At 44.2% G+C, this 13,177-nt stretch overlaps 1 protein-coding gene and 1 non-coding gene across 2 annotated transcripts; one reads left to right on the plus strand and one right to left on the minus strand.

Annotated features, from left to right (window-relative positions):
- Window positions 1-4,522: 4,522 nt before the first annotated feature.
- Window positions 4,523-7,212, minus strand: eIF2Bgamma (eukaryotic translation initiation factor 2B subunit gamma). Its single transcript, XM_075702021.1, has 3 exons — window positions 5,961-7,212; window positions 5,199-5,370; window positions 4,523-4,888 (listed from the first exon to the last, which is right to left on the minus strand). Exons 1-3 carry the CDS (start codon window positions 6,767-6,769, stop codon window positions 4,550-4,552), a joined length of 1,320 nt encoding a protein of 439 aa, XP_075558136.1. The 5' UTR covers window positions 6,770-7,212; the 3' UTR covers window positions 4,523-4,549.
- Window positions 7,213-7,475: 263 nt separating this feature from the next.
- TRNAF-GAA (transfer RNA phenylalanine (anticodon GAA)) lies at window positions 7,476-7,548 on the plus strand. The gene has a single exon. It is a non-coding gene; the product is annotated as a tRNA-Phe (tRNA).
- Window positions 7,549-13,177: the final 5,629 nt, after the last annotated feature.

Raw genomic sequence — 13,177 nt, forward strand, 5'->3', positions numbered from 1 at the left:
TTATACATTTTGAAAAAAGGCCCGAGAGAAAACGTACTAACTGGTAAAATGTACGATCTGAAGTAACAAAAAATATTTGACAGACTCCACTGTTGTTGACATCTACGTCATGCGAAGCGCAGCGCGTATCGTTGCAGCACAAGACGCCAACACGTGTCATGCTGGTGGTACTCCGGCAGTGCGAGACGCATTTTGTTGTTTTCCTCTTGTGTGGTGCTTTAAGAGGGCGACGGGAAAACGACATGTGATGCCCACATCGCACCACCGAATGGCGGTGGGTTAGGATAAATTGCCTCCTGAAAACATGCAGTACGCTGCTAATGGCATTACGCAGAAAGCACTATAAAACAGATAGGTGAAAATACTTATCGCAATAGGCGTGGCGGCGAAAGCTGTAAATGTGGCGTGCGACGACCCAGGTGGAGACTTGCTGGTACCAGAATAGGAAACTGTGCACGCTGTCGTTTTCACATGGAATGGGTGGGCGAGTATTGCGGTGAAGCCGTGGCGGGCAGCTCTATACTGTTCTCGATCGTGCATGCCTCGCCCATTTGCTTGTTTACGTGAGGTCTAGCAGCCGTAATACATATACGATCGCAGTTTGGCGACGTACTGAACGTTACTGCCGAAAAATCGTTTTCTGGGAAAGAATGAATCGGTAAAAATTTAGCGCAACTTTATTGGATCATTTTTTTGTGTTCTCAATTACGGAGGTTGGCGCCGGGAAAACGTACGTAATGGGAACGTATAATCAAGGTACTACGGTATTACGTCCCTACGCGCTGCGGAAAGAGCTTCAATTTCAAATGAAATGCTGTTTGTCCTCCTAGTGGGTGCCGTGCTCCCAGCAGAGGAGTCGACGTCAATTGCACAAGTGCGCCCACGTACATGGCATTGCTGTGATGTCACTGACAGTGACATGGCACTTTGAGAATTATTCAAAAAAATGTAAGTTATTTGTTGCTTCAATAGACCAATAAAAGTTTAGAGAAATAATAAAACATACCAACCGAATGTCTGCATGTTCTCGTTTTACTTCGTACCACGCGCGTAGCAAGAGAGATGTACAGTCGAGTGTAAAAGTATAGAGATCACGGCATATGCAAAAAAATATGAATTTCTTATAGCACAGCCGTGCAACGTGAAATGGCATTAGTCAAGCAGACGCACGTGGGCAGTACACTTGATTTCAGCCTTTTGCCTAGACTGAGAAAAGAAACGAAATTTAGCGACAATTCTGGTCCTTAAGATTTTGCACTCAACTATACTTCTGTTTGTCTGCTTGTATTTGTCACTTGTGTGCAGAGAATGAAACTGTCATTTTCTACCGTGTTACAGTGCTGCGATCATGCTCTTTGATCCTCTCGTGTCTGCCTCAGTGCTCGTAACTGTGGCACCAACTTGCACCACTAACGAGGCGTTCTCATGCATGGCGCGAAAAATCGTGTGCTGGGTGAAATGAGAGAAACGCAAGAGCTCGCACACGAAACCATCAGTGGAAGTACGCCACACAGCAAAAACACATGCGAGAGAAAAAGAATGAAGCGTGCTATAATTGTAAAGGAGTCTAATTAGCCACAAACACTCAACACTAATATAGCGTGTTCATGGATGGATGGATGGATGGATGGATGGATGGATGGATGGATGAGGCTTAACCCTTTAAATCGGGTGGTGGCTCATGCCACCTAGTCGTGAGTGGTAATATATGTTGTACTCGGTGGAGGTTGAAATTTCACTCTTACCTTGATTTTAGCCACCAATCAGATAACCTTCGTTTAGTTATTTTTACCCACTTAATGCCTATTTTGCCTCCATTGTCCCTAAACCCCAATGCTTTGAAAAAATCCATCCTGTTGCTTTGCACTGTAGGGTTAACCCCTTTACAAAAAAGTATCAGGTGTTCAACCTTTTCCTCTTCCTCTCCACATGCACCGCATAACGTGTCCATCTCTTGGTACTTTACTCGATACATCTTAGTCCGCAATATTCTCGTCCTGGCTTCAAACAAAAATGAGCTTCCCCTAGAATTAGGCTAGATATTTTCTTTGGCAATTTCCTGCTTGAAGGTTTTGTATTTTCCCAGTGCTGATTTCGTCTGCATCCCTGTTTTCCACAGGCCTCTCTCCGTTTCTTTAACCTTTTTCTTAAACAATGTTTCTTGCTTTGCATCCCTGCTGTTGTCCTTGCTGTTGTCCATATATTTGGTTGACTATTTTGCGGTTCACTTCCTCCATTTTGTGTCGAACATTCCTCGTGTATAAGTAACTGAAAACTTTCCTTGCCCACTGCTTTGCTGCCACTTCTCTCAATCGCTCTCCTCAAACTCTATCTTGCTGCTAGCTTCCCTGCCCTCGAATGATGTCCATACCATGTCACCCTGTACCTTCTGATTTGGTGCATTTTCATGTGCTCCTAAAAGCAAGCCTGCCTACCCCTCATTGCTTTATTTCCAACCTTGCTCGAACCCCTTATCACAGAACGCTCTTATCTCATGCACAGGGCTGCATTGCCGAAAGTCAGTTCTTTATTAAGTTGGTTCTTTATTCTATGGTCAGACTAGGGCGATCACTCCACTATTTTACTACTACCACCATCTGCCAAGTATGCACTAACTCGCACACACACAAGGTATCCCGGATGTTTCCGCGTGCCTTATGCTTTTGCTGCACACATGCAGCTAACAGCTAAGACAACGTCTTCTTTACTGACTTCACACAGGTTTGGTTTGGCATATCTGAGATCTGGCCATCTTGCAACCACTTCCAGAAAAAAACAAAAAAAAGGGTCAGTCAAATGTTGACACTGAAGAAGACAGTCAACGTAATTTAGTGTGAAATACGATACAAATAAGATAAAAAGCAAATGAGTAATGAAAATGAACAAGACACAGAATCGAGATACAGTCAACATTTAATCATCGAATCAGTTGAACCACTATGTGCATCGACTTTGTCTTTAGCATCAACATTTGCTTGACCTTAACTTTATTTTAATGTCAACATTGGCACAGCTTTCTTTGTTGGTTGCACAGAGAAATAAATTGGCTACTCCCTGCAAAACAAAGGAAAGCGTAAGCACGCTTCTTGCAAAGGCTTAATACAGCTTTAAGGTACCTCGTATGTGCAGACACCTTTGAAACCTTGTCAAGGTGCGACTAGACAAACTGCCACATGTATAGGAAGTCAACCTCTTGACGTGTTCCGTAGTGCATCTTTAATGAGGCTAGCAAAAATGACAAGTGAAAACAGCAATAGTATTGCTAGTCTCCGATTCCAACTTGTCATTGCTTCGCGGATGCCCAAGCATGGGGTTGAAGGGACTCTGAAGAGAAACAGTAGACCAGTCTACACTAATAAGATATTCTGTCAAAACTCAATTTTGTGAATTTCGTGGTAGCAGGTTGATTATTAGAAGAAAGAATAAAGGTAAAGGTTTCATTTCTTTTCATTTTACTCTGAAACTTCGAGTTCCATCAGTATAATGTCACAGACTTCAAGGTATTTTTACACCTTTCAGCTGTTGTGGCACAATAAAAGTTTTGAAACTTCCCCTTTTCACTCTTTGGCTCTTTTAGAACACGAAGTAGTCCATATTTACCAATGAAAAATTAACTAGGTCGAGCAAACGTCAAAATATGCATCACAGCAAGCTGGTGCAGGAACGTCAAGGTGGGGTCGCCACCTGCCTTTCGTTTTTGTGGATTTTCGACTTGCCAAGCATCCTCTCATGGCAAGAGTGGCCGTTTTGGTATAGGAAGAAGGTAATTTACTAAGGTCAACTTAGCTCTTCTCTTTAGTATGGCGATCAATCTTCAGGCAAGTATGTAGATTTAGGTGCACGTTAAATAACCCCAGGTGGTCGAAAATTTCCAACACTATGGCACGCCTTATAATCAGATCGTCGTTTTGGCACGTAAAACCCTATAATGCAATTTTGTTTTTCTGAGGGCAACATTGGCATTAAGCAAGCAAACAAGGCACATTGAAGGGAAGCAATTGTACCTACCAGTGCGGCCAGATGTAAACTCTTTCAGCAACTTGGAGCCCATTATGTGCCAACGTGTCAAGACCACTGGCCACATTACCCAACACATTCGCTTCGTGGCTATGGCGTTCTCCTGCTGAGCAGGGAGTCGCTGTTCTGATCCCCGGTTGCACTGGCCATTTTTTTATGGTGCCGAAATGCAAAAGCGCAGACTTACATATGCAAGAAACCCTGGTGGTCAAAATCAATCCGGAGCCCTCCACTATGATGTACGTGCCTCATAACCCAATGTGCAGTTGTGGAATATTGAACACCACGATTTGTTTATTACAACTGATAACATTGCTGCAAGTTTACAATCTGCGCTACCAGAGGACACCTGTTAATGCTCACCCTCTATGCCTTTCATAAAAATACTTTGTGCAACATTATCTGGCCTTGCAATGAGTATTTGCTTTTACTATAATGCTTCTTTGCAGCGCTAAGTTGTGAAGCCTACAGCACTTCTGCAAATAAAGACAGATCAGACTATTCAAATATTTTGTCCATTTTAATGTTACCGCTAAATCTCCACGAAGGTTCCAAGAACTTCGTTGGCATGCTTGGCTTCAGAAGCGACATTCTTCTTGTGGGCCACTATGCAGTTTTTGAGCACTGCGCCGGAGCCAACCTCTTGCGCCCCGCAGACGATGCAACCCTGTATGCTCACGCCATCACCAACTATTACACCATCCAGAAGCACAGAGTCTGACACCTTGGCCTGTGCTCCAATCCGACAGTTCTGTCCGAGAACACAGTGGCGGACGGACGATTTCTCACCAAACTCAACTTTGTCAGCAACAATGTTGTCGAAACGGCCGGAGGCAACATGTGGGAAGATTTCCTTGCTCAGCTGATGAGCCTGCAGTACGAAACAAAAACAGTATAAAGACAGTTTCTTTTTCCTGCCTTTAATCTTTTTTTTTTCCTGCCTTTAATCTAAGGCTTATATTTCATTGCGCTGAGTATAACTTGCCCAAACAGCAAATCAAACGCAAAGAGCTTGAGGGGTGATTTCCAAATAATCTTTGCAATACTCTAGCAAGTGCAGCTGTACCTGAACTACAAATCGAAGTTGGAATGGAACTTGTTGACAAAGTTCTGTTCAAGGAAGAGCTATGAGGCATCTTTTCGTTTCACAGCATGGACGCTAAAAGGACTAACACACTTACCTGTCGATTCGCCTCCATGTATCCAGCAACGGTGTTTGTTCTAACTAAGAATGCTCCTTCAGCGACGTAAGCATAACAATGTATCGGATTCTTCTGGGTGCCCGTGTCACCCAAGTTAAACTCGTCTCCGAGATCCACACCAAGAAGGTCACTTCCGCTGAGTGGAGCATACCTTTTGGAGAGGGGAAAAGAAAACAAAATCAGTTTTTTTTTTTTTTGTAACCTGAACTGAAAATGATTACAAAGATCAGAAATGCAGTGAAATTCAAACTGGGTGTGTCATTCATACACGCACTTGTGCGAGAACAACACGTAAATAAATATTTCCTTGCTAGCTTTTGTTCATGCGAGAGACATCAAGGCAGTGTCAATGGCTCCTTGGCAAATGATCCAGCCAACACGACGTTATGCAGCGCTAATCGTAACCTTCCTTGTATGCAACCGAAAATTGACAGTTTCAAATCCAACAGTCACGTCAACAAGTATTTACAAATTTTCTTGGTTCTTGTCACTACTGCCATGAAACTTCACATGAGCAAATACATCCTGCGTACGAATGAAATAACATGATGTAATGTCAAGTCCACCCATCGCATTAGTCACATACCCAAACTCGACGTGAACGCCCCGGAAACTGCCACTCAGTCGACTCGATCGGACTTCTGCACGCTCTAAAGCACTGGCATACTGGTCATCACGCAAAAAAATATGACTAACAGCAGGATTACAACGAGGTCGACTCGTACGTGGACTGGCCCCCACCTGAAAATGTCAGTTTCCGTTTGCTCCCCGTCCACGACGTCTTCCGACGACGGCTTCGGCGGCGCGTTCTTAAACTGATACCTCGTCAACAGCGGTACCAGCTCCCCTTTGATAGTCGTAATGCCGTCATCCTTGAGCAGGTAGGGGAGAAGCCACTTGTTCAAAAGGTAAACGTGGGCGTCGACCAGGTCCGACCGCACGTCCACGACCGGGTGTTCTTTGAGCACCTTCCGTCGTACGGTGACGGTCTCCTCAAAGTCGGCCTCCGCGTTGAACAGCACCAGTCTCTGGGTGCCGGGTTCGATGCCCACCAAGTCGCGCTCGAGTTTCGGTTTGCCGCGGGTTCCCGGCACCGGCGACTCCCGGAGCGACTGCGACATAGGCGCGAGCAGCGCGGTCATGGTCGCGTTCCGGATGCGGTGCAGGTTGGCGACGTGCGTGAAGTCGAAGTCGGTCACCAAATCGCAGCCGACGACGAACACGTCCTTCTTGATCTTGCCCTTGGCGACGATCTGGCGCAGGCTCTGCAAGGTGCCCAGGTCCTCTTCGCCCGCGGAAGCGGCGACGAACTCGTAGTCGATTCGAAGCCCGACGCGATCCGACAGCGAGTCGTCGATTCGAGCGCGTGCGGAAGACGGCAGGACGACGATGGCCTCGGAGAAACCGGCGTTCTTGAGCGCCCGCAGTGGGTAGTATATCATGGGCAAGTTTGCGACGGGCAGCTGGTATTTGAAGCAGTCCGCGGTCAAGAGCTCGGTGAGCCGAGAACCGCGACCGGCGGCCATAACTACGGCTTGGAAGTCGATCATGTTGTTTCTTCCGGAACGGTTAAGTACCAAGATTGGCGAACGCTCTAAAACCTCGACCTGCGCTGCGAAGAACGCATAACAGGCGCGACTCAAGATTCACAAGACTCACAAGACCGTACGCCCGCTGTCTCGGTGCCACATGCGCCAGATGTAAACAGATGGAGCGCGTTCGTATGCGTTGGACAAGGCGCTGGTTGAACACGTGGACGGTGGACTCATAGAATAAAGAACCAACTGGTGGACTCTCGTTAGGCCTACAGTGTGCACTTGGTGCGCTAGTGGTGTATAGTTTGAACACTACGGTGCAGGTAACATGACCTCGGGCTCTCGACAACGAACGCTTCGAATAATAAACGAACGCAACCTCGCATAATTAATAGAGAAAGTTACATTAGTCACACGGGACACTTTCGATCGCGATCGAGGCCAATTCGGATCGAATTTCCGGATCGCGATTGGGCTCCACTCGCAGTTTGCGCTGAGGAGCCAATCACGATCGCGAAATACGATCCGGATCAGGCTCGATAGCAATCGAAAGTGCCCCGTGTGACACCAGTAAACTAAAGCAACATTTTACATAGCTGTGAGAGTTTTAAATATTTTACTGTTATGCAAACTTCACTCAAATTCTAGAGAAAAAAAGTAAAAAGCCGGTTGCAATGCGCAAATAGAATATAAACAATTTTGAGACACGTGTTCTTCATCAGCCGAAATAGCTCAGTTGGGAGAGCGTTAGACTGAAGATCTAAAGGTCCCTGGTTCGATCCCGGGTTTCGGCAGTGAACCTTTTAATTTTTAGAATTTTACTATGTATCGTTCAACAGGTTATCAACTGTTTCCAATCAACAGTGGGGCTTGTTGAATTTTTTTCCTAGTATTTCCAGTAGTGTGCTCATCAACATTACTACTGTAGTAGTTTGTGCATACTGTGTCCAGCACATTCAGATCAACAGACAGCTACTTCTACCCCACCAAAGTTCCTCCTTTGTGCAAATTTTGCACTCTCATATAGGATATAAGCTTTATAATAGTTAACAAGACTTAATGATCAACAAACTAATTAACTCCACTACTGCAACACTGCCTATGTGTACACACATTAGGCAGTAGTCCAGTAGTGGAGTTAAAGGGACACTAAAGGTTACCAGAAACTCAAGTTAAAGTGGTAGAGCAATGTTCTAGAACGTCTAAGGCGTCAATATAATCGCGAACAGAGCTTTAGTAACCGAGAAATTGAGGTAAATGCATGACACGATTTGAGACCCCCCAGCGACATTCCGGTACTAGCCCGATGACGAAAGGACTCCTCATAATTTGTGTTACTAATACTCAACTACTCGTATTAAAATTATCATTTCATTCGATTATAAGACAGAAAGAAATGCTACTTGTCTACGTCTATTAGATTCTAAGAAAAAATAACATTTTGACGTTACCCTTCAGTAATATGGGTGTTCGAAAGGTTTCGTTTTCGCTCGACTCTGCGCCGCGCACGCTTTGGAGTTTCAGTAGTTTCGTTATCGCGTCGTGCTGTGAGGGTTCTCCTGGCTCGCGAAACTTTCATTTGGAACAATCAGCGAGAATGCCACGTCCATGTGATGTCGTGGGAAGCCCTCGTTGCTTTCCCGCTCCGGAGAGCCGGTGTCGAGGCCGCCGTCGTAGTACGCAACGACGCCGGCAGTGCGAGCCCTCAGCAGCAGGTCGCGCTCGTCGGTGCTCAAATCGCTGAAGTTGAGCCCACCATCGCGAGCCAATCTGTCGGTGTCAGGGTCCATTGCGACGAGCGTCGAAGTAAGCGTCACAGAATGAAGTACCAGCTTATGGGCGTCTTGCGCTGGAGTTTGAGGTATAGTAGCGGCGCCTGGTGGCGGTGCGGGAAACGACATCTGGGTCGTGCCAGCTTGGGTCGTATTGAGCCCTGGCTGTGGCGAAGCACGTTTCTAGGCCGAGTTTTGCGTCGATTCGCACATTTTTATGCCCTGTTGCGAGTGCGAAAAGGCTCGTCGCTTCTCATAGACCACGCCGACCACGCTGCGAGCTCGCCGCAGCCTATAGTTTAACGAAAACGGACTCTCCGTGTGCCGTGGGACGTAATGTGGGACGTAATTCGTTTCTCCTTCCGCTACCCACCATACTCCCGCTTTCGCTCTGCTGTCGGCTCTGTCTTGGCTCCGTTTCTGGCCGCGCGTTCGCGTTTTGCGCAGAAAAGCCGTAGCGCCGTCTGCGGACGCCGTTCTACTCACCGATGGCGCAACGTCACTATGAGACCATGATGTCAGTACTCCTCGATCGGAGGGCGGGCGACTTGAACTGCGCTAGAGGTACGCGGACGCTTCAGAACGCATTTTATCTTAAAATAAGTCTCTCCTTGGCACGAATCAAGCGTTTCGAGGTTTCTGTGATGGTATTTCAACAGTCCACGTTGACTTAATAGTAACCTTTAGTGTCCCTTTAAGTATATTGCACTACCAGCCCTGGGTAATTCCCACAGCACCACATTTTAATCTTGAAAGTATCATCCAGCATTCTTCAGGTACCAGTAAGTTATTCCTCTATCATATCATATCATATCATATTTCTGAATTAATGACTTACCAATATAAATCTCATCCCCCCCTTCGTCGTCGCACCAATGAATGCATTCTCTATTGCCACATACACTACTATATCAGGACCAACTATAGCAACAAACTGACTTGAATTTAATAGAAAACCAGTGCAAGCTGTGGATGACAAAGCTTAAATACTTCCAAATGTAAATTCATGCATGTATCTCACAAACCTATGAACTGCTTCCACTTTTACTCGTTAGAATATACTCAACTACCTTATCACATGTGACAGAGTACGGGTACCTTGGCATTCTTATCGCCAAGATCGCGGTATTCTGCCTGTGGTCCGTAAACGTCCACCTAGTGGACATGCCCATTTCGGCTGCTGCTGAAGAGCTGATTCGCTGGGCTGGGGTACCAGTGTGAGTGAAACCGACACTCAGCGGCAGCCAAAATGGAGTCTACTACAGGTGGACACTTACAGAATACCCCACAACATGTACTAAAGGTTGTATTGGACACATTGAGGTCATTTGGCTTCATCAGAAAGAATTTGCCATTCCTGCCTCCCTCTGTCGGACAAACAGCTGATGGCACCTTTGTTAGAAATAAACCTGAATACACGGCAGCGAATTTTTCATTAACACTCTCAAATCGATGCAAAATCGAGCAGCCCAGTTTATCACTTCTAACTACAATAACCACCATGTAGCATTACTGCCATCTAATGTTCCCTCAGTCTCCCTCCTTTTACAGTGCAGACGCAGAATAGCTCAACTCCGCTTATTCTACATGACATACTATAATTTTCAAAGTTTACATGGTGCCCTTCTTCTCCCGCCGGTAGCAGTTCTCTGCTCCTTTACAATTCCCTTAGCATCCAATATCTCCGTAGTACCATATACCAACACCTTGAACAACTCATTTTTGCCCAACACCATAGTAGAATGAGATACTATACTACCTGAATTAATGATCACTGAATTCAATCCTTCAATATTTAGAGAGTTAGCTTATAAACAGAACATTTAGGGTATCAAGTTCTTTTCGTTCGTGACATCTATTACTTTCTGTACCCATTATTTTTTCAGGTTAACTGATGGCATCGTTATGCCCTTCCTGTTTGTTTACAATCATCCAGCAATTTGTTGAAAATCTTTTATAACTTCTTGTACAATGCCCCTTCTAAATTGTCTTTTTTATTATTATTATATATTCTCATTCTTCATATTAGTGACTTTCTGTACTTTAATTTGTTGATCATGCTTCCCCCTTATGTATTGTGTCCTGGCGGCAGTAACCATTAAGGGTAAAATAAATTATGGTGATGTTAATGATGATTGCTTCAACTGTCAACTAAATTTTCCTTCACAACTGGCACCCATTCTGATAGTCTAAATGATTGCTAGTAATCTGTGCAGTTATACATTACATAATAGCCTTCCCAACTCCGCAATCCTTTTCCCTAATTTCAACTAGAACATTCCACACTTAATTATGCTCAATCATTAATTCATATTCGTCTCATTCACAGTTAAGTTAAATCCCATTAATCATCAGAACTTAGATTTAGGGACCTAATTGCATTACAGAAATTGCTAAATGTTAATATATATATTTTTTTATTGGACCAGCAAGTTTATTACTATATCCCCACAAAAAAACTCATAAACTGTATCTGTTAGTGTGTCTAAAGCTCACCATTGTGATGTATTAGTTTACATTCATGAGTGTTTTGCATAAGCTCTATTCATAAATTACTTGTACATTTCAAAGCAGTGCCTATTCATATAATTTTGTCTGCTTTGGAGTTCTTAATCAATGCTGTTCTCAGTATTGGAGACATTTGTTTAAATTGCAGACAGATGCAAGATAATTGTAATCTTGATGCATGATTATTTCCTTTTATCTTTCAGCTTCATCAATTTTGTATATGGAGTGAAGGCCTAAAGGCACAACTAAAAAAGAGAGAACCTGCTTACAAAGGTAGGCAGGTTTCTCTCTCTCTTTTATTATTTAATGCGATGACCCTTTCTAAAATCAGTCCAGTCAATACTTGGCAAAATGATTCCACCCTTCTAATGCATTCTGAAGCTCATTATTGGTGCATTTCTATTGACAACACTGTCTAAGGTTGCTCAAATGAGGTTGCAATGCTGCAAGACATCCTCTCAAATTTCAACAGCCAATATAGTTACGAAACTTGACATAGCGACAGCTGTGCTACACAGTGTTGCACTCAATGCAAACACTGCGTTTCTCCAAACTTTGTTGCGCTGATGACGTAACTCATTTCAGCGCAGCTGCATGCCCTACAAGGTACGTAACATCTCTTTTCTCAGTCAACTAATACTCAGTCCATATGCTGTTCCAGAACCTAACTGAACCTAAAGGAGTGCTGACCCACATTTTCTGGAATTTTAGAAACTCTTATCACTACCAGCCAACAACTTCTGTACACATGGCAGTGTTGTGTTGCTTTGTGCTTACTGTTGTTCCCCCCCCTATGTAATGCCTCTCCGGGCCTTTAAGGTATTTGAATAAAAAAAAAATTCCATACTACGCACAAACAGATGGCATCTTAGGAAGCATGAGGGTCGGAAAATACTTATAGGACATTTTAATTTGGTACCACATTCAACTCCAAACAGCAGACTGAGCATCGTGGAAATTTTTTGCAACATTACGGCACAGAACAAAATTTGGTGTCGTCGTATGGCAATGAGCCTAGGTGCGACGACGTTGCTCGTGAAAAAGTGAGAGTCCTGCTTCTGTGCACAGGTCTCTTCTGGCTGTGCTTGCACGTGCCAGCCACAGAAGGCACCGCAACGCAGAGAGCCTGTCTATACTGCCATGATGCATCCATCTCCTGCATACCGAAATCTCAACAAGTTTATAGAAGCAGGTACGATTAGAGCAAGTTGTTTAGAGTTCTCCAACACTTGCCAGAATTCCTTCCAGGGTTTAGAGGCCTTAAGCCTTCACCTAACGCAGAGAGAGAGAGATAGAGAGAGAAATAGAAACTGTTCTGTCAGTACGCGTTAAAGTTGCAGGACTAGCCTGAACCCGTTAATGGCCAACACCTGCGACCAAAAACGGCACCAAAATGGTCCTCAACTTTCAGGGCTCTAATCTATAAACTACGCCTTTTATGCAGCCATTCCGAAAGTACGACAGTTACAGGCACTCTCCAGAACCCGTACTGCCGTCTGTTGCATTCGACGGTAGCCACAAAACTGTTCTCCGGGCCCAGTTTGTCAAAAACCCTGCTGGAAGCTCCAAACTATGTTTGTCAAAAGCCAAGAAAAAGGTTATGGTCAGACACAAACTGAACTAGTCTAGGAAGGCCTTTAAAAGAATAAGTAGTTCGCTGTAGTTTGAATCGTATCAAATCGTGCTCGGGGACGCAGTCATACGAACCAGTGAATGTTTGGTTTGGCAACACTGCAATAATCATGGCTCAATAATGTAGAAATTACGACAGTAGAAGAAAACAGTGTTTTTTTTTCCATTCACCAAAATAAACTATCATTTCGTGACTTAATCTTTAACACTTACCTTTGTTTCCTATTACACAGTTTAACCCCCAATGCACTTTTTTTTTTTTTTTGCAGTCCATGTGCTATGCAACAATGACAATCAAAGTCAGTCTAAAATTGATTTGATACACAAACTTAAATATTGTTGCACTGGGACATAATGAGAGAAATAAGCTCAAAACCAATTAGTTGTGCTTGATAATTAATTTCTAAAATTTCCACCTGCACCAATTTCTAAGCATGTCCTCAAGTTGAAAATGTTTTATGGCATGCACAATACTATGGCCATAACAAGCCTAACTTAACAAAGAGATGTT

The sequence above is a fragment of the Dermacentor variabilis genome, chromosome 8 (genome assembly GCF_050947875.1).
Source record: "Dermacentor variabilis isolate Ectoservices chromosome 8, ASM5094787v1, whole genome shotgun sequence".
Classification (NCBI taxonomy): Eukaryota; Metazoa; Arthropoda; class Arachnida; order Ixodida; family Ixodidae; genus Dermacentor; species Dermacentor variabilis.